This window comes from Folsomia candida, unplaced genomic scaffold (assembly GCF_002217175.1).
Source record: "Folsomia candida strain VU population unplaced genomic scaffold, ASM221717v1 Fcan01_Sc005, whole genome shotgun sequence".
Lineage (NCBI taxonomy): Eukaryota > Metazoa > Arthropoda > Collembola > Entomobryomorpha > Isotomidae > Folsomia > Folsomia candida.
This window is the reverse complement of record NW_019091197.1, coordinates 8,036,836-8,064,221: the sequence shown is the minus strand read 5'-3', so window position 1 is coordinate 8,064,221 and position 27,386 is coordinate 8,036,836. Positions and strand designations below refer to the sequence as shown.

The 27,386-nt window shown below is 35.7% G+C and overlaps 2 protein-coding genes and 2 long non-coding RNA genes across 6 annotated transcripts in view; 2 read left to right on the top strand and 2 right to left on the bottom strand.

Annotated features, from left to right (window-relative positions):
- LOC118435696 overlaps positions 1-27,386 on the bottom strand; it is a 55,595-nt gene that overhangs the window by 24,894 nt on the left and 3,315 nt on the right. The window lies entirely within an intron of this gene.
- On the top strand, positions 4,720-6,439 carry LOC110850007. 2 transcript variants are annotated; one of them, XM_022097497.2, is made up of 6 exons: positions 4,720-4,977; positions 5,346-5,510; positions 5,571-5,605; positions 5,656-5,892; positions 5,960-6,126; positions 6,222-6,439. In XM_022097497.2, the coding sequence occupies exons 1-6, from the start codon at positions 4,914-4,916 to the stop codon at positions 6,352-6,354; spliced, it is 801 nt and encodes a 266-aa protein (XP_021953189.1). In that variant the 5' UTR covers positions 4,720-4,913; the 3' UTR covers positions 6,355-6,439. The 2 variants fall into 2 exon arrangements, with proteins under 2 accessions (XP_021953189.1, XP_021953187.1); XM_022097495.2 differs by having other exon boundaries at positions 4,725-4,977; positions 5,343-5,510.
- Positions 6,879-7,947, bottom strand: LOC118435697. Its single transcript, XR_004834966.1, has 2 exons — positions 7,414-7,947; positions 6,879-7,346 (listed from the first exon to the last, which is right to left on the bottom strand). It is a non-coding gene; the product is annotated as an uncharacterized LOC118435697 (long non-coding RNA).
- LOC110850008 lies at positions 9,376-10,213 on the top strand. Its single transcript, XM_022097499.2, has 2 exons — positions 9,376-9,569; positions 9,668-10,213. Exons 1-2 carry the CDS (start codon positions 9,506-9,508, stop codon positions 10,057-10,059), a joined length of 456 nt encoding a protein of 151 aa, XP_021953191.1. The 5' UTR covers positions 9,376-9,505; the 3' UTR covers positions 10,060-10,213.

Below are 27,386 nucleotides of genomic sequence, written 5' to 3'. Positions count from 1 at the left end.
GTACAGGTTTTGTACAGATTATTTGTACTGCCAGTAAATTTGTACTGGCTCTGTAAAAAAAATTTGGCCAGACCGGCAGAAAATCTGTACAGATTTTATCTGTATTGAGGCTGCTACTTGGGGTATTTTGAAAATTTTGGTTACAACATTTAACAACTTTTATTGCAAAACTTATAGGTTTATCAACTGTTATGGAGGCATAGCTACAGGGTATGAGTGCCCACTTCCACTCCTTTTCGACCCAGTTATGAGAACCTGCAATCATCCAGCTATGGTCAGATGTGACTTGGAATGTACGACTCGTCCAGATGGAATTTACCCTCATCCGATTTCCTGTAAAAAATTTGTTATCTGCTATGGCGCCGTAACGAACGTGTATGACTGCCCGGAACCCCTCATATTCGATCCCATCCTCTTGAGATGTGAACATCCAAATATTGCCGAGTGTCAAGTATAGATGTTGGGGAGGCGTAATAATACGTACATATTATCTTTCCATGCAAAATTCTGCACACTTTTATGATATAGTTAAATCTGGACTTTCTCTAAAAATAAATCACATGAAGTATTAAACTGTCACAGATTGGACGAATCAGTTTTGTTTTTCACTTTAAATTTTGTGTCAGTGGATCAAATTATTAAACAAATAAGTGATCGTTGAGGAGGGTTGCAATTATTTGCAATGTGGATTAGGTAACGCATATGAATCTTTTATAAATTTCACCCTTCCAATCACTTTCGATTTATATAAACGTAACCCAAAATATTTACAATGTAGTGGGTTGCAATTTCTATTAAGTTGGGCAATCTTTTGTTATATTGTGATCAATAGATTTTGACTCTTTGGGAATTTTTTTCATCAAGTAAAAATAAAAATTTCTACAAATTAAAACAAATTATAAAACTTTGTTATGCATAGTTTACGGGTCGACCAACGTCGCCTATGACTTTCTGAAAACGTTCCCGATAAATATTGCCACGAGGTTGGTTGGCCCAACGACATTCGCCTTACACTCTGCAGTGGGAAAACGTGGTAACCTTGCAACGGTCAAGCAATGTCAAGCCGGGCAAAATAATTGTTTCCCCCAACTAACAATAAGTTTATGGCAGTGGTAGGTTTGGCATATACTCGTAGTTCATGTAAGAACTTTTGAGTAGTTTGTATTTTCTAATTCATTTAATGTAAAATTTACTCTGTTTAAGTGATTGATATCGTGCCAAGAACTGACAGCAGTCTTATATATTTTATAATATACCCAAACTGCGCAATCACGAGAAAAACACGGGTTTGGAACGAACTGAGGACACCGGTTTTCGTATTAGACATGTATACAACGAGTAGAGAATACGTGTAAAACATGGGGTAAGTGTCTCCAATATTAACGTGTTAAACTCGATCCTGGAGTTAATTTTTATATAGGTTAAATATGCATTTAAATCCTATTAGTTAAGGAAATATTGGTCAGTAGTTTCAATATTTGATTTAAAAAACTTTTAATTCGCCCATCTTTAATATGTGGTAGACACATACTTATACAATAATTGACGACCAACGAATCTTACTGCAGGGTTTATTTAATTTTTCACGGGCTTATAGTTTTATTTAATTGTGACCTTTTTTATTTACTACGACAAGCCGGCAATTAGCCTATAATATGCTACCACCGGTTGTTTGCTATACTTATTAATGACAAGTCAGGCCACCCCACAAAGTAAATACATCCTACAACAATGTTTACACCAGGGTTTCTGTTTTTTGCACTTTTACTGTTTTTTAGTGCAAAAAATGCAAAAAACTGCAAAAAATGCAAAAAAATGCTAAAAATGCAAAAAATGCAAAAAAAACCTACATTACACCAACCGCGAAACTGATTTTTTGACTGCGTGAGCATGACTTACGTCATACTATTTTTACAGAGTTATTTTAGTGAACTTTTTAAAGAACATAACGGATTTTGATATTTCAATCTTTGAGTCACTATGTATGTATTTCGTGGGGGCGATTGCCACTATTATAAATAAATAGGGCCCTCACGCTGCGGTAGCTCAGATGGCTAATTGCAGACTCCCCAGTACATTCGCTTGCGCTGTTACTGTCCAAAACCCCTTTCCCCCTAAGCTAGAAACCCTGTTTTGGGTCACGAACCGCCCAGATTTAACTATGAATTTAGTTAGATTGGGCAAGGACATGGTGATAATTGACTCTGGTGGCAGTGAGTGCCTCCCAGAGATACTAAATCTCAGGGCACAGTACCTATCACAGTCTCCCAAGAAGTGGAAAACAGTCTCAGGGCCATTTCCGCATTCGCAGGCGGCCTCATCAACTATCCCCATACTTCTTAGGTGACTGTTCAGGGTACAGTGCCCAGATAAGATTGATATTACTGACCGGAGATTACTCCGTCTCAGTTGAAGTAATTGTTTAGCGGGGCCGAAACAAACCTCTCCGTTAAACTTGCGATGAACCATTTATTTCACCCCTTCGTTACGCCCGTTTAACACGGTTTATTTGTAATATGACTACATCAAATAATAATATTATTACTAAATAGTTACTACATATAACTAACCAAGTATCATTCATCTTAAGATTAGCCAACTTCACACAAATACAATAAATGGCAAACCTTCTCATGGAATCATCACTACTTGGAAAAGTCTCTATCTTTCATTTAAGAGAACATTGGCTAGTAAAACCAACACTGGCCATTGTGCAGACGAAAGTTCCACCAAATGTTATCAAATGCTTGCATGATGATGTATTTTGGAAGAAAAACAACAAATCTCTACCAAAAGTAAAATACAACAAAGAAACAACTACGATCACCTGGTTTGAAAAGGAGTTCAATGTTTCCTTCTTAAACTGGAGGAATTTGGATAATAAGTGTTCTAAGCTTGTTCTGGACACGAGTCAGGTCCCAAGTTTGGGCCTATGAATTTCAAATGTATTAATACAATTTGATACAACAGCTTTTACAAGATGCAGGCTCATTCCACCTCAAACCCTCCGATGCTCGGCGCATCGATATTTTATATCGCATTAATTTTTATATTATAGGTGCACCATACACAATTAAACATATGACAAAAATTAAAATTTCGAAATTAAAATATTTTGAAAACTTACAAATAATTCAAGAAAAACTTAAGACCGCTAGAAAATGTTATAATTCGCCAACTATGGGTCATATAGGATAGGTTGCATTTATGGATTGTATTCATTAATCAATCATTCATATGTAAAATTTAAAAAATTAAAAAATTTCGACAATTCAGAAATTAGTAATGCATTTTCAAACTCAATTATCTCCTAGTCGCAAAAAATTCGGAAATACAGATATATGCGAAACGACGCCTTTTGACATATTAAAACGGTTAACTCTCAATTTCCGATTTTTTGCGACTAGGAGATAAATGAGCTTGAAAATGCATTACTAATTTCTGAATTGTCGAAATTTTTAAATTTTTTAAATTTTACATATGAATGATTGGTAAATGAATACAATCCATAAATGCAACCTATCCTACATGACCCATAGTTGGCGAATTATACCATTTTCTAGCGGTTTTAAATTTTTCTTGAATTATTTATAACTTTTCGAAATATTTTAATTTCGAAATTCTAATTTTGGTAATATGTTTAATTGTGTATGGTGCACCTATAATAAAAAAATTAATGCGATATAAAATATCGATGCGCTGAGCATCGGAGGGTTTGAGGTGGAATGAGCCTGCAGTTTTTCTACTGTCGTTCTAAACTTGGCACCAACAGCCATGCGAAATTCATTGCGTGGATAAAACCATTCAAGTCATGGATCTGGGGCAACCTGATATCTACCATAGTAATCTCGGCACTGTTATTCGGAGTTACCTCAAGGACTAGTTTTGAGCACACCTTTTTCTCCGTGTTGAGAATATCTTATAGACAAACGACTAGAACCAAAAAGATACTTCATACTCCACATTCTGCTCGGCCTACCAAACATTTGTTTACGCATTTACTAAACTCCCAAATATTTCGTGGAAACATGCGGGTTTTGAAGTCAACTTTTTAGCATGGTTGATATAGGCAAAGTTCCAACATTTGCCAAGCAAAACTACCAAAAAATCCACTTTTCACCATTTTTTGATAAAAAAACAAAGAAAAACTCGAACATTGAAGTTTTGAGTATCCTTGGTGTCAAGGGAATTTATGCAGTGCACACATGTGTGTAAATGGTAAGCAACGGAATTAATTTCGCTACGCATATATGTATGTGTAATTGGTAGGCAACAGAGTAAAAAATATTACACAAATGTGTGTAATTGGTAGCTTTAAAGTTTTAAATCCGCTTAAAGGCAATGATTGACTTAACCCGTTGTCATGGCTACTTCGAAGAATTATGCATTCTTAAAATTTCAAGTTATTTACCAAAGTTAGTAATTCATCACGTTCTAAAAATTCTTTATCGTTTCTAATTTATTATTTAGTTGGCAAAGTGCATAATACTAAATATTAATATTTAACGAATATGATAATTTTGTGTTAAATTCCTCCCACGCAACATTTCACTAAGCATGAACATAAGTTATTGCAATCCATTGAATTTTGGGAAAGGTGCATGATTTATTATTAACCACATATGAAAAATAAAATAATGAAATCTATTTTTCATATAGAAATATATTTAATATATTCTAAACATGGACAAATTAAATAGAGGAACTAGTACATTTAGTAGGTACGCAAGTCTGATCGGACAATAGATTTAAACATAATGTGATGCTAATCTTGGAAATCTCTGAATTTTCCAATTCAGCTTATAACGCATCCATTAATCACGCTACATGATTTATCACGCTACAAAATGACTTCTTTGGTTTAACTAAATTCGTCAGTCTACAAATGGTAACGAATTGAAGAGGAGCAGAATATGGAACATTTTATCACCTTTTCGACAGTATTCCTCCTTATCTTCGGACTACAATATGAAGCAGGTTTGTGAAAACAAATTTTATACGAGTAAACGCAATTTTTTAGATTCTGGGGTTACTCCGCAAATTTAATTAGCGCCAATCCATACATTAAATGTATTGATTAACCAGTGTTTCAAATATAGCTTCTGCCCTTTTTCTTTAATAAATAGACTTTTTGGGTGATTTTTCGAAACACAAAAATGAGCGAAAAGAATGGAATTATCAATACAAAATAAGCAACTTTTTCTGCTCAATTTATCAAGTTGTAATTCCCTATGTATGTAATCAGTCTGTTATGTTGTAAGATAAGCATATATAATTAGATTCGTTCTAATAAATTTTTAGCATTTTAAAACTAATTTTTAATTGACTATAAACTTTTTCAGCAGGAAGTCCAAACAAAGCTACGGTCACGAATGGGGGCATTGATTACAATGAACGTTGTACTTTGAAGGACAAATGCAAATATACCAACACATCCTGCATTGATGGCATCTGTCAATGCCAACCCGGCCACGCGATCCGTCTACGTGGCAAGCAATTCTTATGCGCAGGTTCGTTCATGGACTATGTGATAAATATTTGAAATATTTTTAAATGTTGTATAATTCCAGAAATTATTCAAATCCACAACATTGTCACAATCGAGGTAATTGAGTAAATTTCGTTATACAATTATTAATACATAAATTACTTCAGGATCATCCCTGGGTTATTAAGAACGAGACCTGCTTAAAATCATCCAGTGTGGATAAATCGTGTCGAAATAGTTCTTGCAACTCTGGATTCCTAGTCGACCTAATTCGCAAAATTGACCAAGACATGAGAAATATGAATAATTGCACAATTACGGAAGTGTCTTCGATAGGGTCACTGGACTCGAGTACTAATCCTCCCACGTGGAAGACTGGGATTATGGCAATAGTTGCGAATAATGTATTAAATTGAACACCACAAAAGTATATTTAAAATAAAAACTCTTACAATTTTTTATTCTTGCTAGCAAACTGACCTTGCAATGGCACCATTTGGAGTGAAGCATTTGAGGGTCCCAGAACTCGGAAAGATTATGAGATTTTCGGCCATATTTGTACATAACACTATCAGTGCTACCAACTTCATGTTCGGGTTTCCTCTTGCGTCCGAAATTATTTGGCAGTTTGACCTTATGTAAATTGAAATAGCGTTAATTTATAAGACCGCTCATTTCAAACCGTCAAGTACAAGTTGAATTTGCAAAACTTTAACTGACTTTATACTTTCAGGACCTACAAACTAGCTAAGCAGCGATATTTAGAACAACTCCTAGAGAAATGGTTCGTCAATGGAACGTCATCTTGGTCAAAGAAAAAACAGCTCACGCCTTACGAGCCAAACCGGGTTTGCAGAACCATGTAATGTGGAACTAAATGGACTAATAATAATCATGCAAATTACTATGACGCCGCACATTTAAATAAACATTTTATTAATCATGCAAATATTTCTCCAATCCATACTGATAATTATTGTAACAAAAAAAACCTTTGCAAAATTGAAGTCAATTTTTCTGTTTTCAACATTCACTCCCCAAAGTGTGAAACTGTTGAAAGCTTGAAGACAACAAACGTGTTATATTTTTTAAACCACCTCCTCACACGGTGTAAGTCACACAGAGACAGTATACTAATCACTGATACATTTTGATACATTTTCTACCAAACCATAAGTTTCACATGCACCAAACCTACAACTAGTTGTAGTTTGTTAACTAACGGTAAATTGGTGTAGTAGTTTAAGGTAGTAATGCGAGCGTTAAGGAAGACGATTTTAATTCTTTCAAATATATCGATGTGTTACCAGGATTGTTTTAATGGAGGTATGCAAAATAGAAACTCCAATTTATTATTATTGTGAAATTATTTCGACTGCGGCAAGTGAGATGATTGAAAATAAATACTTCGTATTATTTATTGGGTTACCACATACCAGATTTTCTGAAACTTTGCTAAAATTCTTAAATATTTCTTATAAAACAATCCGTAATTCTTTACAAAAGCAAACTAGCGGATCTTGTCGATACCAAAATTTAAAGTAGAAATAAGTATTTAGTATACTCGGCTAAACATTTTGTATAATTTTTGTGAATACCATTAATTTTTTGGAAACACTATTTCTACTTACTGAAATTACTGCAAAGGAACTTTAAAATTATAATTTGTAAATGAATAAATAAATATGCTTCAATGTTGCGTAACCCTGGTTAGTCCATGAAGTTTCCTGGGGAGGAATTGTCGCTCATCCATCCAAAAATATTAACCAGCCAAGCCAGGTTGTCCATTTGGGGCTCCACATGCGCCGGCAGCTCCACCTGGATGACCCGCACCACCATTTCCTCCTGTCCTTAAAATCTACAGTGTAGACTTCATATAGATGGATTATAATACTGTCCTATTGTGAAATATATAATTTTTTTACCATATTTAAAAATCTGAAAATGCCTTGGTTCTAATTCTCATACGCTGAAATCAGCTGATAGTTACTCATACGGCGGAGCCGTAGCATTTTTAGGGTGATATTTACTTGAGTCACCATCACCATCACCTGGTTCCCCAGTCAGTGCTTGATTGAAATGAATATAGATATTAATATTACTGATGAAATGACGCAAATAAAAGATTACAATGGGTACATTATAAATTTAAAAGAATACAGAACCATGCTATCAGTGATTGACCGATTAGACAATAGGTAAGGCGTGATAAGCCAAATTAAATTCCAATTAATAGTTCATCGCTAAACTTGGGTGGCCAGCTCTGAGTTATGTTTCTTAATTCAGTTGAACTTTTGGAATGAATTATTAATTTTAATGAGGTAAGAAAAGTGCTGAATAACAAAGTAATCAATCCTACCACAAAAATAAAGTGCGGCAAAGCACGATACATAAGTAGCGCAATAATGCTGAGAATGCTGAGAATTAATTTGCGCTATAAAGCTCAAATTAATTAAATTAATTAATTAAAGTAATTAATTAATTAATTGACTGATTGATTAATTAATTGATTAATGATTGATTAATTAATTAATTGACCACATGCTCTATACTGCGACATGTCGACAACACAGAAAAACATGTTTTGCCTAAATTTCATGCATATTGACCGCAAAATGCCTAAATTAGGGCATGGCGACAAAATTTGTCGAAAAAAGTTTCGAAACCTTAATCGCCATATTGCGACATGTCGACAACACCAAAAAACATGTTTTGCCCAAATTTCATGCAAATCGACCGATAAATGCCTAAATTAGGCTATGGCGACAGAATTTGGCGAAAAAAGTTTCGAAACCTTAATCGCCATATTGCGACATGTCGACAACACCAAAAAACATGTTTTGCACAAATTTCATGCAAATCGACCGATAAATGCCTAAATTAGGCCATGGCGACAGAATTTGGCGAAAAAAGTTTCGAAACCTTAATCGCCATATTGCGACATGTCGACAACACCAAAAAACATGTTTTGCACAAATTTCATGCAAATCGACCGATAAATGCCTAAATTAGGCCATGGCGACAGAATTTGGCGAAAAAAGTTTCGAAACCTTAATCGCCATATTGCGACATGTCGACAACACCAAAAAACATGTTTTGCACAAATTTCATGCAAATCGACCGATAAATGCCTAAATTAGGCCATGGCGACAGAATTTGGCGAAAAAAGTTTCGAAACCTTAATCGCCATATTGCGACATGTCGACAACACCAAAAAACATATTTTGCACAAATTTCATGCAAATCGCCCAAAAAATGCAGAAATTAGGTTATGGCGACGCTTTTCGACATGATGTCGACAAAGTGGCCACACCCCCTTAATAGGGTATCACCCCCTACCCGTGAAGAACATGTGTTCAAAATTTCAGGTCGCTGCAACAAACCGTTCTCGAGTTTTAGTGTTGACAGACGGACAGACAGACGGACGGACAGACTAACTAACCGATCGCATAAAGTAGCTTGCGCTACTTAATAATCACAATTTATATTTTACGAACATGATCAATTATACATTTTTGTAATATAGTTATGAAGCATGGAGAATAATTTATGAATTGACAATTGTGTAACTCCATGATGATGGCTGATCCATGAAATATTAATGAAGCTGTCTTAAAACGATCGAATGGGTGGTATTGTTTGATACCCAATGAATTTTTCAGAATATTAATTTTAAAAGTGTGGGCTAAGTTGGTATGCATTTTTGCCCATGAACCTGAACGAATAATGATTGCCGGATTATACAATTTCTTTATTATGGATCACATGCCAGTATTCATTCTTGGGTGGCGTTCGCACTTCAGATAAAATTCTCCACTGCTATTCTATATGGATCAGAATTTTTAATTGGATATCTGATCTGTCATATTCTCATATTTAAGAGCCTCGTATCCCACGGAAAAAATCAAAGTCGTTTCATTTAGCTCAGTTGAGGTTTAGAAGAAATAATTTCGTAGCTTCGTTCAGTTGCCATTAAAATATTGGATCTTGGGGAAACGGGACAATTGAATCGTTTAAATGACTTATTCCTCGGTTAACATTCTGCTCCTTGTGGCGAGTTTGGCATCATTCCTGCTCCACGGTAAGTGTACTTAATTTGAAGAGTAACCAACACTGCGATGCACCACGCGAGAATTTCGATCTATACATGGCAAGTATATTCTGGTTACATTTATGCAGATTCCCATGCCTGCTCAAGAACAATTCTTGATGTACGAGGCTGTTCATCTGCCGGCGCAATAAGTTTCTGTCCGGCTGGATATACAATGGTGGTTGACCACAACAGGATATGCTCCTGCAATAAGTACAAAGACCCGGATGTGGAATATGACAATTGCGCATGTGAGAATTACGTTCATACTTGCTTATACGTTGCAACACTGACTCCCACTGGCGCATGTGGGCGTGCCCTCCGTTATTGCAATGATACCCGAAAAGCGCAACTTTGTAGCGATGATCCTCAGTATGCAAAATTTAAGGCGGCTTGCGCATTTGACAAAATACCGCTGACGAACCTACTGTCTCCTGTTCTTTATCAACCTGCATTCCCCCTGCCCCTCGAGCACCAATAGCCCGTTCCTGAACCCGACTATTTTCGACATATTATGTAACTAATGGGTATTATGGGAAGGATATGTTAGAAATAAAATTTAGAGTAGTCCTAGCAATGTATTAACGCTTTTTAATTGGGAATAAAAACTTCCGTAATAAGCATCAAAGAACAAATGTATTTGTTAATACACTATTAGTCTTATTAAACCGGACACTTTTCCAACGGCTGTACCTCGGCGATATATAAAGATAACAATCTTATATTTTGCACAAAAATACCCAAAGATTTGTGGGTGGATCACATTTCGATTTTGAAGAAATATCGCCCAGATCAAAGGTGTTGATTGTCTTACATTGCCTGCACCATAAGGGATTTTTTTCCGTGGGGATTTTATTTTTTAAAGATTTTCAGGAATTTTCTAATAGTGCAGTTTGAAAAAGTTGAGAAATTGACCAAAATGCCATATTAGTTGATCTATCAAATAAAGCAGGTTTAATTTAATTCGGACCCCGCATTGTGAGCAAAATTACTCATAAACTTTCCATTGATTAGACACTTTATTATTTTTATGAATATGTGAGGAAATAAATATTACGTATTTAAACAAAGTTTGGAGGGTCGCGACTCATCATGCATTACTCCACAGGAAGACGCGCATTAAAAAAACTTAATCTTAGACATAATTGCATAGTTTGTCACAAGACGGACTCAGATTATGGAAAACTATCCTGAAGCATTAAGGGACGCGCGTCACCCCCATAAATTTGCCCCTTATGTGTAGACAGTACATTATGTTTGCACCCCCTGGCGTCACATTTAAGTAATAGTTGACTATGGCACAGGTTTCCCATCCCGTTAAAAATATCATATCCATCGTGCATGCCACTTCTAAGTTGGTTAAGAAATTCCAGTTCAATCCTGTTCGATTCACACCTGGACGACTTGACAGAACAACATCTATTGTTTCGGCTCCACCTGCAGGCCAAGATTTTCAGTCTGGAAGTATTCACCTCAACAAAATCTCTTTCTCCAGATACAAATCACACCTTCAATGATGGATGAGAATTCAGATTGAGTAATCATAACTAGAATAGAATTTGTCATAGTAAATGAATTTTGAAAAATGAATATGGGAAAAATTTGCATTCTGAAAGATACAAATTTGTTTAATGCATAATTAAGTGTATTGCCTGGTCAGTAGTTAGCCTGCACTCTAAATAAATTTGATTAAAATTTGCTCAACTTTGAGTGAAAATCGCAATAACACAACCATTGGTGCAAAATTTAGTCAAGGCTGAGTAAATTTTAGTCAACGTAGTAGGAACTTCGCTCAACGTTGGCTAAAATTTACACCACTGGTTGTGTTAGTGCGATTTTCACTCAACTTTATTGAGAGTGTGCCAAAAAATTTTAACGAATACGTCATCTGGCCGATATCAAGATTATGGTGATGATGCATTGTCTTTTTTTTACAGAGACGAGCCTGAGTAAGTAGGGGTCTGTATAAAGTGAATGTTATGTTTCATGGAATATGAATTAATTTGTTCCTGTAACAAGTTTATTTATACGAAGGTGTGTCTTACGTGAGTAACAAATGTTTTGAGAATTAATGAAATAAACTAAAATAGTCGGATCGAGTCATGGATTTCTGCATGACAACAACTATTATAAGAACTAGATGAGATCAAGTTCACATCTATATCATAATTTCGAAAAGTCCGTCCCGTGAAATTTTCCGTGACATTCCTGCATTTTGATTGGCTGTTGGCTTTCTAGCTCAACCAATCAGAGAACGGATTCGATCTTTGATTACGCTTCTGGTTCTCATTCTGATTATTATGCGGATGAAGAATAGACGGTGCCATAGCCACCGCACAAAATTTATTCAGCAACCTTAAAAAAATTCCCTAGCAACGTAAAAAAAAATTCCTTAGCAACGTCAAAAAAATTCCCTACCAACGTTAAAAAATTCCTTAGCAACGTCAAAAAAATTCCCTAGCAACCTTAAAAAAATTCCTTAGCAACGTCAAAAAATTCCCTAGCAAAGTCAAGAAAATTCCCTAGCAACCTTAAAAAAATTCCTTAGCAACGTCAAAAAACAATCCTAGAAACGTTAGAAAAATCCCTAGCAACCTTAAAAAAATTCCCTAGCAACGTTAAAAAAATTCCCTAGCAAGGTCAAAAAAATTCCCTACCAACGTTAAAAAATTCCTTAGCAACGTCAAAAAAATTCCCTAACAACCTTAAAAAAATTCCTTAGCAACGTCAAAAACATCCCTAGCCACCTTAAAAAAATTCCTTAACAACGTAAAAAAAATTCCTTAGCAACGTCAAAAAAATTCCCTAGCAACCTTAAAATATTCCTTAGCAACGTCAAAAAAATTCCCTAGAAACGTCCAAAAAATCCCTAGCAACCTTAAAAAAATTCCTTAGCAACGTCAAAAAATTCCCTAGCAAAGTCAAGAAAATTCCCTAGCAACTTTAAAAAAATTCCTTAGCAACGTCAAAAAAATTCCCTAGCAACGTTAAAAAAATTCTTTAGCAACGTCAAAAAAATTCCTTACCCACGTTAAAAAAATTCCTTAGCAACGTCAAAAAAATTCCCTACCAAAAAATTCCCTAGCAACGTTAAAAAAATTTAATATTGTTGTGACCACATTATTCAATTATTTGTGCTCTTATTTAATGCCGTAATCATAATTTTCGTTGAGTCCAGTCAACTGGATAATGCTCTAATTTGATTTTGTTACATTACTGTTAAACAAAATGTGGCCCGTCTTTAAGACGGGCTTATAGGCTAGTCTATATTATAATTTCGAAAAGTCCGTCCCGTGAAAATTTTCCGTGACATTCCTGCATTCCGATTGGCTGTTGGCATTCTAGCTCAACCAATCAGGGGACTGATTCGATTTTTCATTATGGTTTTGGTTATAGTTATGGTTATGGTTATGGTTATAGCTATGGTTATGGTTATGATTATGATTCTGGCTATGGTTATGGTTATGGTTATGGTTATGGTTATGATTATGGTTATGGTTATGGTTATGGTTATAGATATGGCTATGGTAAAGGTTATGGTTACGTGAAAAAAATCCTTAGCAGCATTCAAAAAGTTCCTTGGCAACGTTAAAAAATTCCTTAGCAACTTTAAAAATAGTCCTTAGCAACTTTAAAAACATTCCTTAGCAACGTTAAAAAAATTCCTTAGCAACGTTAAAAAAATTCCTTAGCAACGTTAAAAACATTCCTTAGCAACGTTAAAAAAATTCCGTAGCAACGTTAAAAAATTCCTTAGCAACGTTAAAAAAATTCCTTAGCAACGTTAAAAATATTCATTGTCAAAACTAAAAAAATATTAAGTTAATTAGATTTACAATATACAGTTCGAGTCGTATTGTCGGTCTTGATTCATGATTTTTACATAAGGATAAGGATTAACTGGCGGAATTAACCCACGTGAATTTTGTCCGCCAAGTAGTCAGAAGCTGAAAGGTTTTTAGATGACTAAATGCATTTCTGCAAGGTAGTAAGGTCAAAATATTTCTACTCAAGTTGAAAAACAAATTCTTTGAACTACATGATTTCCCTGGAGACCATCAAGCAACTATAATATAATAAATATGATTGTAGAGGAATTTATTCTCAAAAGAGATATTTTTGGGAGTTTTAGCTGCATTGTGTACTTGAGTATTTTATAAAGCATTTCTTAAGCAAAACTGCTTTGAACCGCTATGATTTAATAATTTTCATAGTTTAGTGTCCAATTTTAAATGGGGCCGTCTTTAAGACGGGCTTATAGGCTAGTATTTTATAATTTGAATCTAAAGTATATCGTCGCACTAATTCTAAAATGACGTAAGCGCACTCGACGCTTAATTCTAAAATGACGTAAGTGCACAAAAAAAATTCTAAAATGACGTAAGTGCAATTTCAAAATTATAAATAGGAATTACCTACTAAAAATTGTCCTGTCAAGGGAAATTTTAATTTCTTGGCCCCCCTAGGGAGTAATGAAAGAAGTCTCAAAATTAACAAACCACACCCTCAGGGGGTGTGGTTCTAGGCGCCTAACGTAAGGTGAATAAAATTCTGACGTATTTATTTCATTTCTCACCCTGATGACACAGTCCTAAACGATTATTTAAAATTTAAATACCACACCCTTAGTGGGTGTGGTTCTCGGCACCTATTTTGCACTAAATAAAACATGGCATGCAATATGTCCTTTTTCTCAACCCGATGGTCCAATTTCCACAGTACACTAAAAATTGGCAAACCAAAACATTTAGGGGGTGTGGTTCTTAAATTCAAAACTGAATTTTGACTTGGTTACACCCCCATAATTTCCAAAATTGTATTTTGGAAATCGTAACTTTACTACGATCTTAACTTGCAATGCGCAGGTGGATTTCTTTGCCCCGTACACTCCATTAGCATGAGTCACCAAAATAAAATAAGTGCGCATAAACTCGTTCCCGGCTATCTGGTTGCTTTTAATGTGGGCGAGTTAAATTTGTAATTTACTAAAGGGACAACTTCAGAGTAATCTGGGAGTTTATAATGAATTCGCCAAGCCGACAAAGTCCCAGTATTGTTGCAAGCGTTGAAGATGAAGAGGAAGACACGTCGTCATCTACGACAGGTCGTGAACCTGACTTGATTACATCAGATTCGACAAGTTCTTCTGATTCAGGTTGGTCCTTCATAGTTTAATAGGGTTTAGTTTAGTATTCGATGTTCGAAGTAAAACCTGAGCAAATATCCTTGACCAACTTATTATTATTATTATTTCAGTTGTTCAGCAGCGAAGTGAGGTGTGGAAATATTTTAAGCTTGATCCACAAAGCTCAGCACATTCAATTTGCAACATTTGTAGCACACGGGTACACAGAGGTGTTGGTAAAAAAGCAACAACTTCCACCATGATCAAGCATCTGAAAGGGAAGCATACATCCGAATATAACGGCTTTCAAAAATCTCGTTCATCTATTGAACCTGGGAACAATGGAGAAGTTGAAGAGGAGGCCACATTTCTTCAGCCAAAGAAGCCAAGGTTGGCACAGGTGGGAATTAAAGAAACATTTCAAATGTCGAAGCCGTGGGACATAAACGACAATCGCTCCATTGAAACTCACCGAAAAATAGGCGAAATGATTGCAATCGATTGTCAGCCGTACAAATGTGTTGAAAATGAAGGTTTAAGAAGGTAAATTGCTCATCTACAACCACGTTATAAGGTACAACAGGGATGACACTTTTTGTATTTATTATAAATTAAGCTTTAAAGTGTGTGTGTAGCTTCACATAACTCTAATCTAAATAATTTGTATATCAATTCTACCTAGGTGCCAGGACGCACTTATTTTACTGAGAAGATTGTCCCACAATTGTATGATGACGCAAAAGCAAAGGTGCAGTCCTTATTGAATCGCGCCTCAGTAATATCAATTACCAGTGACATTTGGACATGCAAAGAAAACAACCTAAGCTTCACCAGTTTTACGGCACACTGGATTCATGAATTTGAAGCTTTCAATTTCGTCCTCTGCGCAAAGAACTTTGTAGAGAATCACACTGGACTTGCAATTTCGGAAATTGTCAAAGAAATGTTGAAATCGTAGCAAATAGTCGAATCTAAAGTTCATGTTATTGTCAGGTATATGAAATTCCAAAAAAATTGTAACAAATATCCACACTAGTGCTGTTCACGAACCGAGCCCAGCTAGTTCGACTTCTGCTGGCCTCGAATCCAAGATAAAAGTGTCGATCTGACGTATTTGAATCGGGCCGAAGTACAGTTCGGCTTGTGCTGAAGTTTTAACTAGCTGGCTCTAGTATTCACGTGTGAATTAAGCTAGTTAGCAGTTTCGTTCTTTTCTTTGCTCAGCGTCTCTAATAAGAAGTTGGGTTTGCTTGAATATTAGTTTGAGCCTGGTCGAGTCGAATCGTCGTAATCGAGCCGGACTAGCTCGAACTCGTGAACAGCACTACGAAACACTAATAAAATGTTCACAATTTTTTAAATGTTGTTTGTGATGTGTCAGGTGACTGTGATTTTGTATCTTTTAGGGACAATGCTGCCAACATGGTTAAGGGAATTGATGACGCGGGACTTGCCAGTGTCTCTTGCTTCCTTCACAAGCTGCAATTAGTAATTAAGGATTCAATTCGTTCACGACAGTTAATGATGTGATGACACGAGCAAGGAACATTGCAACGCATATTAATCACTCTCCAAGTGCGTGCTCTTTACTGCAATCAATTCAGAAGGATTTGGGTTTGCCGTGTCATAAGATGGTGCAAGATATGCCGACGCGATGGAATTCTAGCTATTTAATGTTAGAGCGTTTATATGAACAGCGCCGTGCAATATCAGCCATAGCACCCGAAATCAATTTGACAATCCTTTCAAACAACGAATGGAACATTTTGGGATCCCTGGTATCTCTACTCAAGCCATTTGAAGAATTGACTAAGAAAATTAGCTTTAATCGTTGTACAATTGCGGATGTGCTTCCCTCAGTAGCAATGTTACGCAGATATTTGGAGAAGGACGCTGGAGCTCACAACGGCGTTAAAACATTGAAATCAGAGTTACTGCGCAGCTTAAATATACGTTTTGCGGCTATTGAAAAATGGCAACTTCGAAAATCCACCATGAAAATAACACAGAATAGCGACCACGCGAAAGTTAAAAACGATAAATTTTTCTTTGAAAAAATCTCCGCCCACGTCCGTGCATGGTGCGGCCAAGAAGTTAAAGCTGAATATGAACTACGTGTATCACATTAAAGCTTACATATTGAGGATCAAAACGTATGCAAAAAAATCTGCACTAAACCATACGGAAGGTCAATAAAAAATGGAGAGCACAAAACTTCCCAAGCTTGACAACAAAATTTCACCAAAAGATTTGTTCATTCGTGAGGAGTCCTGCGTCTTTAAAACCTGGACTTAAAATCCAGGAATGCAATTTTCCCATGCCAAATATCCCTCTAAAGCAGAACCCAAAGAGAAAATAAAATATTTTTCAAAATTTCCGAAGTAAGTGAAAGAAATGTCTGGTCAGGTTAACATTAGGGTCATATTGGAGTTTGACCTTGAAAGATGAAAACCTTACGAACGTCCCTCGTTTTCGCCCCATACAAACATTTTGGCCCATATACTAGAAGACATAGTCGTAGCTACGAGACGCAGTCGATACTTCAAGAAAATTTCGGTTCCCATTGGAGAAAATTAGGCACAATGTTGCAGATCCTTCCAAAATAGCACTAATGGCGGACGCGAAGAAAACCATTAAATACGAGACGGATAATGAACTTGAGTCTTTGTTGTCGCGGACAGCTAAGGCTAGACATATTTGTAATATTATGAAAAATTTTGAAACTTTTCGAATCATTTTTTTAACCATTTCCTGGTCAAAAGTTCCCATCACCACTATTTCCCATGGCCCCTCTAGGTAGGCTTATCTTGAAGCCACGAATGTATTGACTCAGAAAATGTTACAAATTACAGTTATCAGAAAGTTTTATCACTTCTAGCGGAAACTGAATTTTAGCCGTATGTTAACGGAAATTTAAAAATGTGATCCTAAAAGGGGAAAAAATTTTTATTAGTACGTGCAACTTCGGAGCCCACTCCATATGGGTCGACATTATGTCAAAAACCCATTTTTGAAATATTGAAGGACACTAGTGGGACGTGGTCCTGAGTTAACCTTTTCCTGCGGAATGAAGCATATGTCCTTCCTAAAATATTTGGCGTTGCTGCGGAACGAAGGAAATATCTTTCGCCAAAAATTCGGAGTTATGGCGGAGCAGAGGATATTTCCATCCTAATTTTTAAGGCGTTGCGACGTAGCAACGGATTTATCCGTTATCTCATAATTCGGCATAGTTACGGAAGAAAGGGAATATCCGTTCTTCCGGTCATTGACTTTTTTTCTAGAGTCTAGGATATTTCCTCTCATTCGAAAAATAGTTTTGCCACGGAAGGGAGGATATTTCCGCTTCTTGAAAAAATCCGAATTTGAGCCCGAGTCAGGGTTTAAATATGTACCAGATTTGCCTGATGTCTCTCTTATTTGGCTTTTCTCTCTGATTTCTCTGTGCTTTGTTGAAATGACCATTTTTGAAATCATTGGCCTCTTCTAAGTACACCTGCATACTTCAGTTTGGAAGATATTCTGCCTCACAAATTTGCCAGACGGTCAAAAATTTGTCTTTCATTAGTTTTTATTGAATTCGATTACAAATTTTTTCAAGTTCTTGCTATCAGGCCGATTTTTTCTTGGCTAACCTATAATCGATAATAACAAATTATATCCTAAGAGACAGCTACTGAAGTGGTCTTTCAGAAAATGGTAGTAGTTGGTTACGAACAATTCGAACTATTGTAGACTCAGAATTATTCATGGCGCGCCCATTCCCAAACCTTAGTGGGTGCTCTTTATTAGCTCACCCTGCGTAGCAGAGGAGCTATTGAATTCCTCTTGTCCGTCTGTCCGTCTGTCTGTCTGTCTGTTCACGAGGTTTTTGCATCAATTGATGCTAATTAATTTGCCCCATGTGCAAATTTTAGCAAATTAGTAGCACCATTGGTCTCGAACAGTCGGTAACACAAAATGGTGCCAAACAATTGAGAACATAGATGCAAAACACACCAAACGTGCATAAGAACCGAAAAAAATAACTAGAATTTTTACTTCGAATTTGTCAAGATTTTATGTCAAAACTATGGATGCATTTTCCTCGTTCATTTTCCACCATTGATGGAAAATTATATCACAACTAGCCTATCAGCCCGTCTTAAAGACGGGCCGCTTTTAAGGTTGCTAACGAATTTTTTAAATTGCTAAGGAATTTTTTTGACGTTACTAACGACTTTTTTTACGTTGCTAACGAATTTTTTTGACGTTGCTAAGGATTTTTTTAACATTGCTAAGGATTTTTTTTAACGTTCCTAACAAATTTTTTTAACGCTCCTAACGATTTTTTTAAAAGTTGCTAAGGATTTTTTTAACGTTGCTAAGGAATTTTTTTAACGTTGCTAAGGAATTTTTTTACTTTGCTAACGAATTTTTTTAACGTTATTTAACCATAATAAGAACCATAATGGGAACCATAATAAGAACCATAATAAGAACCAGAATAAGAACCAGAATAAGAACCATAATGGGAACCATAATAAGAACCATAATAAGAACCAGAATAAGAACCAGAATAAGAACCATAATAAGAACCATAATAAGAACCAGAATTAGAACCAGAATAAAAACCAGAATAAGAACCATAATAAGAACCATAAGAACCATAATGGGAACCATAATAAGAACCATAATAAGAACTATAATAAGAACCATAATAAGACCCATAATTAGAACCATAATGGGAACCATAATAAGAGCCATAATGGGAACCATAATAAGAACCATAATAAGAACCATAATAAGAACCATAATGGGAACCAAAATAAGAACCATAATAAGAACCATAATAAGAACCATAATAAGAACCATAATGGGAACCATAATAAGAACCAGAATAAGAACCATAATAAGAACCATAATAAGAACCATAATAAGAACCATAATAAGAACCATAATAAGAACCATAATGGGAACCATACTAAGAACCATAATAAGAACCATAATGGGAACCATAATAAGAACCAGAATAAGAACCATAATAAGAACCATAATAAGAACCATAATAAGAACCATAATAAGAACCATAATAAGAACCATAATGGGAACCATAATAAGAACCAGAATAAGAACCATAATAAGAACCATAATAAGAACCAGAATAGGAACCAGAATAAGAACCATAATAAGAACCATAGTAAGAACCATAATAAGAACCATAATAAGAACCATAATAAGAATCATAATAAGAACCATAATAAGAACCATAATAAGAACCATAATAAGAACCATAATGGGAACCATACTAAGAACCATAATAAGAACCATAATGGGAACCATAATAAGAACCATAATAAGAACCATAATGGGAACCATAATAAGAACCAGAATAAGAACCATAATAAGAACCATAATAAGAACCATAATAAGAACCATAATAAGAACCATAATAAGAACCATAATGGGAACCATAATAAGAACCAGAATAAGAACCATAATAAGAACCATAATAAGAACCAGAATAGGAACCAGAATAAGAACCATAATAAGAACCATAGTAAGAACCATAATAAGAACCATAATAAGAACCATAATAAGAATCATAATAAGAACCATAATAAGAACCATAATAAGAACCATAATAAGAACCATAATGGGAACCATACTAAGAACCATAATAAGAACCATAATGGGAACCATAATAAGAACCATAATAAGAACCATAATGGGAACCATAATAAGAACCAGAATAAGAACCATAATAAGAACCATAATAAGAACCATAATAAGAACCATAATAAGAACCATAATATGAACCATAATAAGAACCAGAATAGGAACCAGAATAAGAACCATAATAAGAACCATAATAAGAACCATTTTGAGAAACCGTATTAGTGCTCTGATTGGTTCAGCTGGAATGCCAACAGCCAATCAGATTGCAGGAATGTCACGGAAAATTTCACGGGACCGATTTTTCGAAATTATAATATAGATTATGCGCATCTTTTGTCCGCTTATTCTGCACCATTAATGCAAAATTATGCCAAAATTGGCTATCAATTGTATCCGCATATGCGGCACCATTGGTGCTAAATATTGTCAAAATTTGGATTACAGGGTGAGCTACTTCTAACGTTACAACGGTTTATTATTGTTTAAATATCGGCGAGTACCCGGCCGGGTACCGGGTACCCGGCGCATATTTCAAGCCGGGTACCGAGTAGCCGGGTACCGGGTAGACACACTACCCGGGGCATCCCTGGACATATGTAAGGAGGCAAGCTGACAGGCGGCTTCAGTTCTATAAACGGGCTGCAAGTTAAGCACTATGACTCATAGTTAAGAACTATGACTAGAAGGGCTTATGATGGGTGACCGTCTAGCTCGGAAATCTCCTAACGCCTATCCGGCTCTGTGTTGTACGGGATAGGTGCTCCTCTCTAAGGTTGGGTGAACCCGGCTGGACTGTCCAGCAATGCCTAAGAGGGAGTCCACTGAAGATTCCAGTTCTTTGTGGTGATGATCCTGTCTCATCGCTTTGTAAATATATAGATGCATATATGTGAGCAGGACACCGTCATGGATTGCAAACCAGCACGCAGAGACTCACTGGAACCTCGTAGAGCTGATATCCACTGACGTTTAAACGGATTTTACCATTTTTTTACCACTATATAAATTATTGTCATCAGTTTTGAGATGGTCACTAGGGGACGCTTAATTAATGGTAACATAAATGAGCTCCAAATCGGATTAATGTTCATCCCTGAATCTCTATTGAGAGGATTCATACTTTTCTGTATGATGAGTCCTTCTCTGAATTTTCTATGAAAATATCTGTGTTCGGAAAATATGAGACTGGCTGAGTCAAAATCAAGCTGACGGTCCAGTCTAACAATGGCAGGATCGTCACCCCACCAATACATACATACATGAGTCAAAATCAATGACGTGTGAAGGGTTTTCTTTTATGTGGGTTGCAATGGCAGATTTTTCGGACTTGTTTTTGAGATCTCGTTTGTGTTCTGACACGCGTTGTTCTACGTAACGCCATGTTTCACCAATATATGGGGATATGCAGCTACAAGGTATTTTGTAGACTCCAGCTCTAATTCCCCTGTTCTTTTCTTTCTGATTACAAAGCAATTGTCCAAGTTTCTTTCCAGTGAGGCAACCAAAAGTACAGTTCAATTTTCGTCTTAAAAATTGAGTCCATCTGGTTGTGAGAGGTCCCATATAAGGTAAAATAACACGAGGTTTCTGTTCTTCATCATTAGTTTGTTTGCTGTTGAAATCCTTTTTTCGCATTCGTTCTAATCTTTGCGAGAATAGTTTCTTTGGGTAACCGTTTTTGATAAGTGTAGTTCTCAATGTCTCAATTTCTGCTTGAAGTGAATCGTCATCACATACCACGAATGCACGAAAAAGAAGAGAGTCGATGACGGAAATCTTTTGTGACCTATGGTGGTATGAGTTGAAATTTAGGTAGCGTCCAGTGTTAGTTGGTTTTCCGAATACACATCGTGAAAGGTTTCCGTCGTCCTTCTTTTTTAGAGTCACGTCTAGGAAATTTAGTCTTGAGTTAGTCTCCTCTTCAATGGTGAATTTGATATTTGAATGAAAATTGTTGAACTCTTCTAAAATACTGTCATCTGTATTGCATTTTGTGCAAGCAAAAACGTCATCCACGTATCGTTTGTAGAAAAATATGTTGGGGAAAGTTTATACAGTGCCGAAGTGTCAGTTCACGTGTACAGTGTAACAGTTTCCCCAACAGTCAACTGCTTTCTCGGCACTGTTATTCGGAGTTACCTCAAGGACTAGTTTTGAGCACACCTTTTTCTCCGTGTTGAGAATATCTTATAGACAAACGACTAGAACCAAAAAGATACTTCATACTCCACATTCTGCTCGGCCTACCAAACATTTGTTTACGCATTTACTAAACTCCCAAATATTTCGTGGAAACATGCGGGTTTTGAAGTCAACTTTTTAGCATGGTTGATATAGGCAAAGTTCCAACATTTGCCAAGCAAAACTACCAAAAAATCCACTTTTCACCATTTTTTGATAAAAAAACAAAGAAAAACTCGAACATTGAAGTTTTGAGTATCCTTGGTGTCAAGGGAATTTATGCAGTGCACACATGTGTGTAAATGGTAAGCAACGGAATTAATTTCGCTACGCATATATGTATGTGTAATTGGTAGGCAACAGAGTAAAAAATATTACACAAATGTGTGTAATTGGTAGCTTTAAAGTTTTAAATCCGCTTAAAGGCAATGATTGACTTAACCCGTTGTCATGGCTACTTCGAAGAATTATGCATTCTTAAAATTTCAAGTTATTTACCAAAGTTAGTAATTCATCACGTTCTAAAAATTCTTTATCGTTTCTAATTTATTATTTAGTTGGCAAAGTGCATAATACTAAATATTAATATTTAACGAATATGATAATTTTGTGTTAAATTCCTCCCACGCAACATTTCACTAAGCATGAACATAAGTTATTGCAATCCATTGAATTTTGGGAAAGGTGCATGATTTATTATTAACCACATATGAAAAATAAAATAATGAAATCTATTTTTCATATAGAAATATATTTAATATATTCTAAACATGGACAAATTAAATAGAGGAACTAGTACATTTAGTAGGTACGCAAGTCTGATCGGACAATAGATTTAAACATAATGTGATGCTAATCTTGGAAATCTCTGAATTTTCCAATTCAGCTTATAACGCATCCATTAATCACGCTACATGATTTATCACGCTACAAAATGACTTCTTTGGTTTAACTAAATTCGTCAGTCTACAAATGGTAACGAATTGAAGAGGAGCAGAATATGGAACATTTTATCACCTTTTCGACAGTATTCCTCCTTATCTTCGGACTACAATATGAAGCAGGTTTGTGAAAACAAATTTTATACGAGTAAACGCAATTTTTTAGATTCTGGGGTTACTCCGCAAATTTAATTAGCGCCAATCCATACATTAAATGTATTGATTAACCAGTGTTTCAAATATAGCTTCTGCCCTTTTTCTTTAATAAATAGACTTTTTGGGTGATTTTTCGAAACACAAAAATGAGCGAAAAGAATGGAATTATCAATACAAAATAAGCAACTTTTTCTGCTCAATTTATCAAGTTGTAATTCCCTATGTATGTAATCAGTCTGTTATGTTGTAAGATAAGCATATATAATTAGATTCGTTCTAATAAATTTTTAGCATTTTAAAACTAATTTTTAATTGACTATAAACTTTTTCAGCAGGAAGTCCAAACAAAGCTACGGTCACGAATGGGGGCATTGATTACAATGAACGTTGTACTTTGAAGGACAAATGCAAATATACCAACACATCCTGCATTGATGGCATCTGTCAATGCCAACCCGGCCACGCGATCCGTCTACGTGGCAAGCAATTCTTATGCGCAGGTTCGTTCATGGACTATGTGATAAATATTTGAAATATTTTTAAATGTTGTATAATTCCAGAAATTATTCAAATCCACAACATTGTCACAATCGAGGTAATTGAGTAAATTTCGTTATACAATTATTAATGCATAAATTACTTCAGGATCATCCCTGGGTTATTAAGAACGAGACCTGCTTAAAATAATCCAGTGTGAATAAATCGTGTCGAAATAGTTCTTGCTACTCTGGATTCCTAGTCGACCTAATTCGCAAAATTGACCAAGACATGAGAAATATGAATAATTGCACAATTACGGAAGTGTCTTCGATAGGGTCACTGGACTCGAGTACTAATCCTCCCACGTGGAAGACTGGGATTATGGCAATAGTTGCGAATAATGTATTAAATTGAACACCACAAAAGTATATTTAAAATAAAAACTCGCAAAGGTTATGAGATTTTCGGCCATATTTGTACATAACACTATCAGTGCTACCAACTTCGCGTTCGGGTTTCCTCTCGCATCCGAAATTATTTGGTAGTTTGACCTTATGTAAATTGAAATAGCGTTAATTTATCAGACCGCTCATTTCAAACCGTCAAGTACAAGTTGAATTTGCAAAACTTTAACTGACTTTATACTTTCAGGACCTACAAACTAGCTAAGCAGCGATATTTAGAACAACTCCTAGAGAAATGGTTCGTCAATGGAACGTCATCTTGGTCAAAGAAAAAACAGCTCACGCCTTACGAGCCAAACCGGGTTTGCAGAACCATGTAATGTGGAACTAAATGGACTAATAATAATCATGCAAATTACTATGACGCCGCACATTTAAATAAACATTTTATTAATCATGCAAATACTTCTCCAATCCATACTGATAATTATTGTAACAAAAAAAACCTTTGCAAAATTGTAGTCAATTTTTCTGTTTTTAACATTCACTCCCCAAATGTGAAACTGTTGAAAGCTTGAAGACGAGAAACGTGTTATAGTTTTTAAATCACCTCCTCACACGGTGTAAGTCACACAGAGACAGTATACTAATCAACACCGTTACGAGTTATATTTCTATTCTCTATTTTTGATCCTCTCTCTCTTTCTACTCCTAGCTGTGTTTTCTGCACAATAAGATGCACCCATCTCATTGTGCATAAATGCATTCCGTGACATTTCCCTCGTTAAACTTTGCTTGGTCTCTCAAGCTCTTAGATCATATTTCGAATGTTGTAATTTAACCAGATTATGCCTATGATTAATGAATTAATTAGGTTACTTTATCTTACTATGCTAAAATAGAATAATGTACTAGTCAAATAAATGCGATGTAAAATGACTCATTTCTCATACGAGACAGATCACAAAGGAGGGGCGTATATTGAAATTACAATTTTTGGATTCACACTGACTAAAATTATAATTTTGGGAGGTTTTATTTTGGGTCTTTTTTGTATCAGTTACGGATACAATTTCACTTGTTTAGATAAGTTTAAAAATTCATTAACAATTTTATCTCCCGAAGAGCAAATACACTGCAAAACCTGCACACAAACAGGAATTAATTTATTCATTATTCGTGGTGTGAAGCAAGAGTGTGTACCCTGCCAGAAATTTCCATCAGAAAACGCTGATGGAAATACCGCTTACCATTTTTTGCCTTACATTTTATTGGGGCCGAAAAATATTGCACTCATACCCTCCTGCTTGCTCGTTTTCGAACCAAAGACATAGGATGCGGCTACCGAGGTAATTATATCTGTTTGACACATATCTTCTTGAATGCACATAAATCGTATAGTTTTTTATGTATATATATATATATTTATTTAAACTATTTGAATTTTGTTTTTAGCTCAACTTCCGTGGTGTTTGCTGCAGAGTGCGGCTAACAATATTTGTATTAATTATACGGCGTATATTTCCAATTGGACGGATATGGTAAATTAAACAAATTTACAAATTTAGCGTAGATATGATATTCATACATTCGTATTACAATTTCCTTAGGAAAATCATCGTCAAATAATTACTTTAGCGATGAACCAGACCATCCTTGTTGATGACGATGCCGTTGAGCAGGAAAAGGAAAGTACCAATCTGACGACGGTAATTTTGGATGACGATACCGCTGAGGATAAAGATGGAATTGTTGTTGGTGAGAACGGCATGGGAACCCCGCATGAAGAAGATGTTGACTTTGGTGAAAGTGGTGTTGCAGATGTCAATATTTCCTGGACAGTTTCTCCTCCTCTTGAAATATCAAATTCCCATTTGAAAGAAACGAATGATGAGGTGTCCAATTTGTCGATTGTGTTGGCAGTAGTACTGGTGATGGCGGTGATGATTTTGGCTGTGCATTATTTTCGAACGACTATTTGGCAAAAATTGAGCTCGAGGCTCTGGTTCATGTAAAACATGGGAACAAATAAGAAAATGATATACATACTTATTTTTTAAGTACCCTGTTTACGGGAAGTACATTCATATGTAAAATACATACGTTTTATTAAGAAGAAAAATGTTGCATGCTTTAATCACGAGATGTACATAAACTTGTTTAGATGGACTTTTTTAGTATGATACAGTTAATACGGAGGCTTTATTGGCATAATGCTATAATTCGCAGAACGCAGGATTGAGGATGTTTATTTGAGGAAACTACGCCAATCTTTTTTCGCATAAATTTTACATTTACAAAGACCCAGGATTACCTACTTAAAGGTCTGAATAATCATTGTGAAGACAATAACCAAATTCGACATAATAATCGTTTTTCTCCTTTATGCACCGTTGAAAACTATCTTCAGAATAATTTGAACTATGTTTCCCAACGCCTCAATGATTATCAACAAGGTCTCACTAATACTCCTCTTTCTCTTTCCAAATCACGTAGCCTTGAAATTCAAAGTCTACTAAATCGGTATAGTTCTTCACGCAATCGACCTGAACCGACACCGTCTTCTTCCCCTTCACCAGCATCTTCCGAGGAACATATCTCGACTACTGCGGTTTCATCTGTTCAATTGCATGCCCCAAATCCCGCCTCTCAATTTGAGGACGCTCGTCAGCATTTTCGCTCACGCCGGCTTCAGCCATCGGTTAGACCCATTTTGCCCCGCGCATTTCCGACTGTGATTATCCATCCTGGTAACCACCCAACCTCTTTACCTCCTTCTTTTCTAAATGCATCTATTGCGACAACTACTGTTCCTCTGGATTCCTTTGAACAAACTTTCCAGGAATATAACAAACTTTGGGGA

Bases quoted from the DNA above. Each gene is read 5' to 3' on its own strand.
- LOC110850007 (XM_022097495.2), top strand. From the start codon at position 4,914: ATGGAACATTTTATCACCTTTTCGACAGTATTCCTCCTTATCTTCGGA. The intron at 4,978-5,342 runs GTTTGTGAAAAC...AAACTTTTTCAG, and splicing joins CGGACTACAATATGAAGCAG to CAGGAAGTCCAAACAAAGCT. The intron at 5,606-5,655 runs GTAATTGAGTAA...AAATTACTTCAG, and splicing joins ACAACATTGTCACAATCGAG to GATCATCCCTGGGTTATTAA.
- LOC110850008 (XM_022097499.2), top strand. From the start codon at position 9,506: ATGACTTATTCCTCGGTTAACATTCTGCTCCTTGTGGCGAGTTTGGCA. The intron at 9,570-9,667 runs GTAAGTGTACTT...ACATTTATGCAG, and splicing joins GGCATCATTCCTGCTCCACG to ATTCCCATGCCTGCTCAAGA.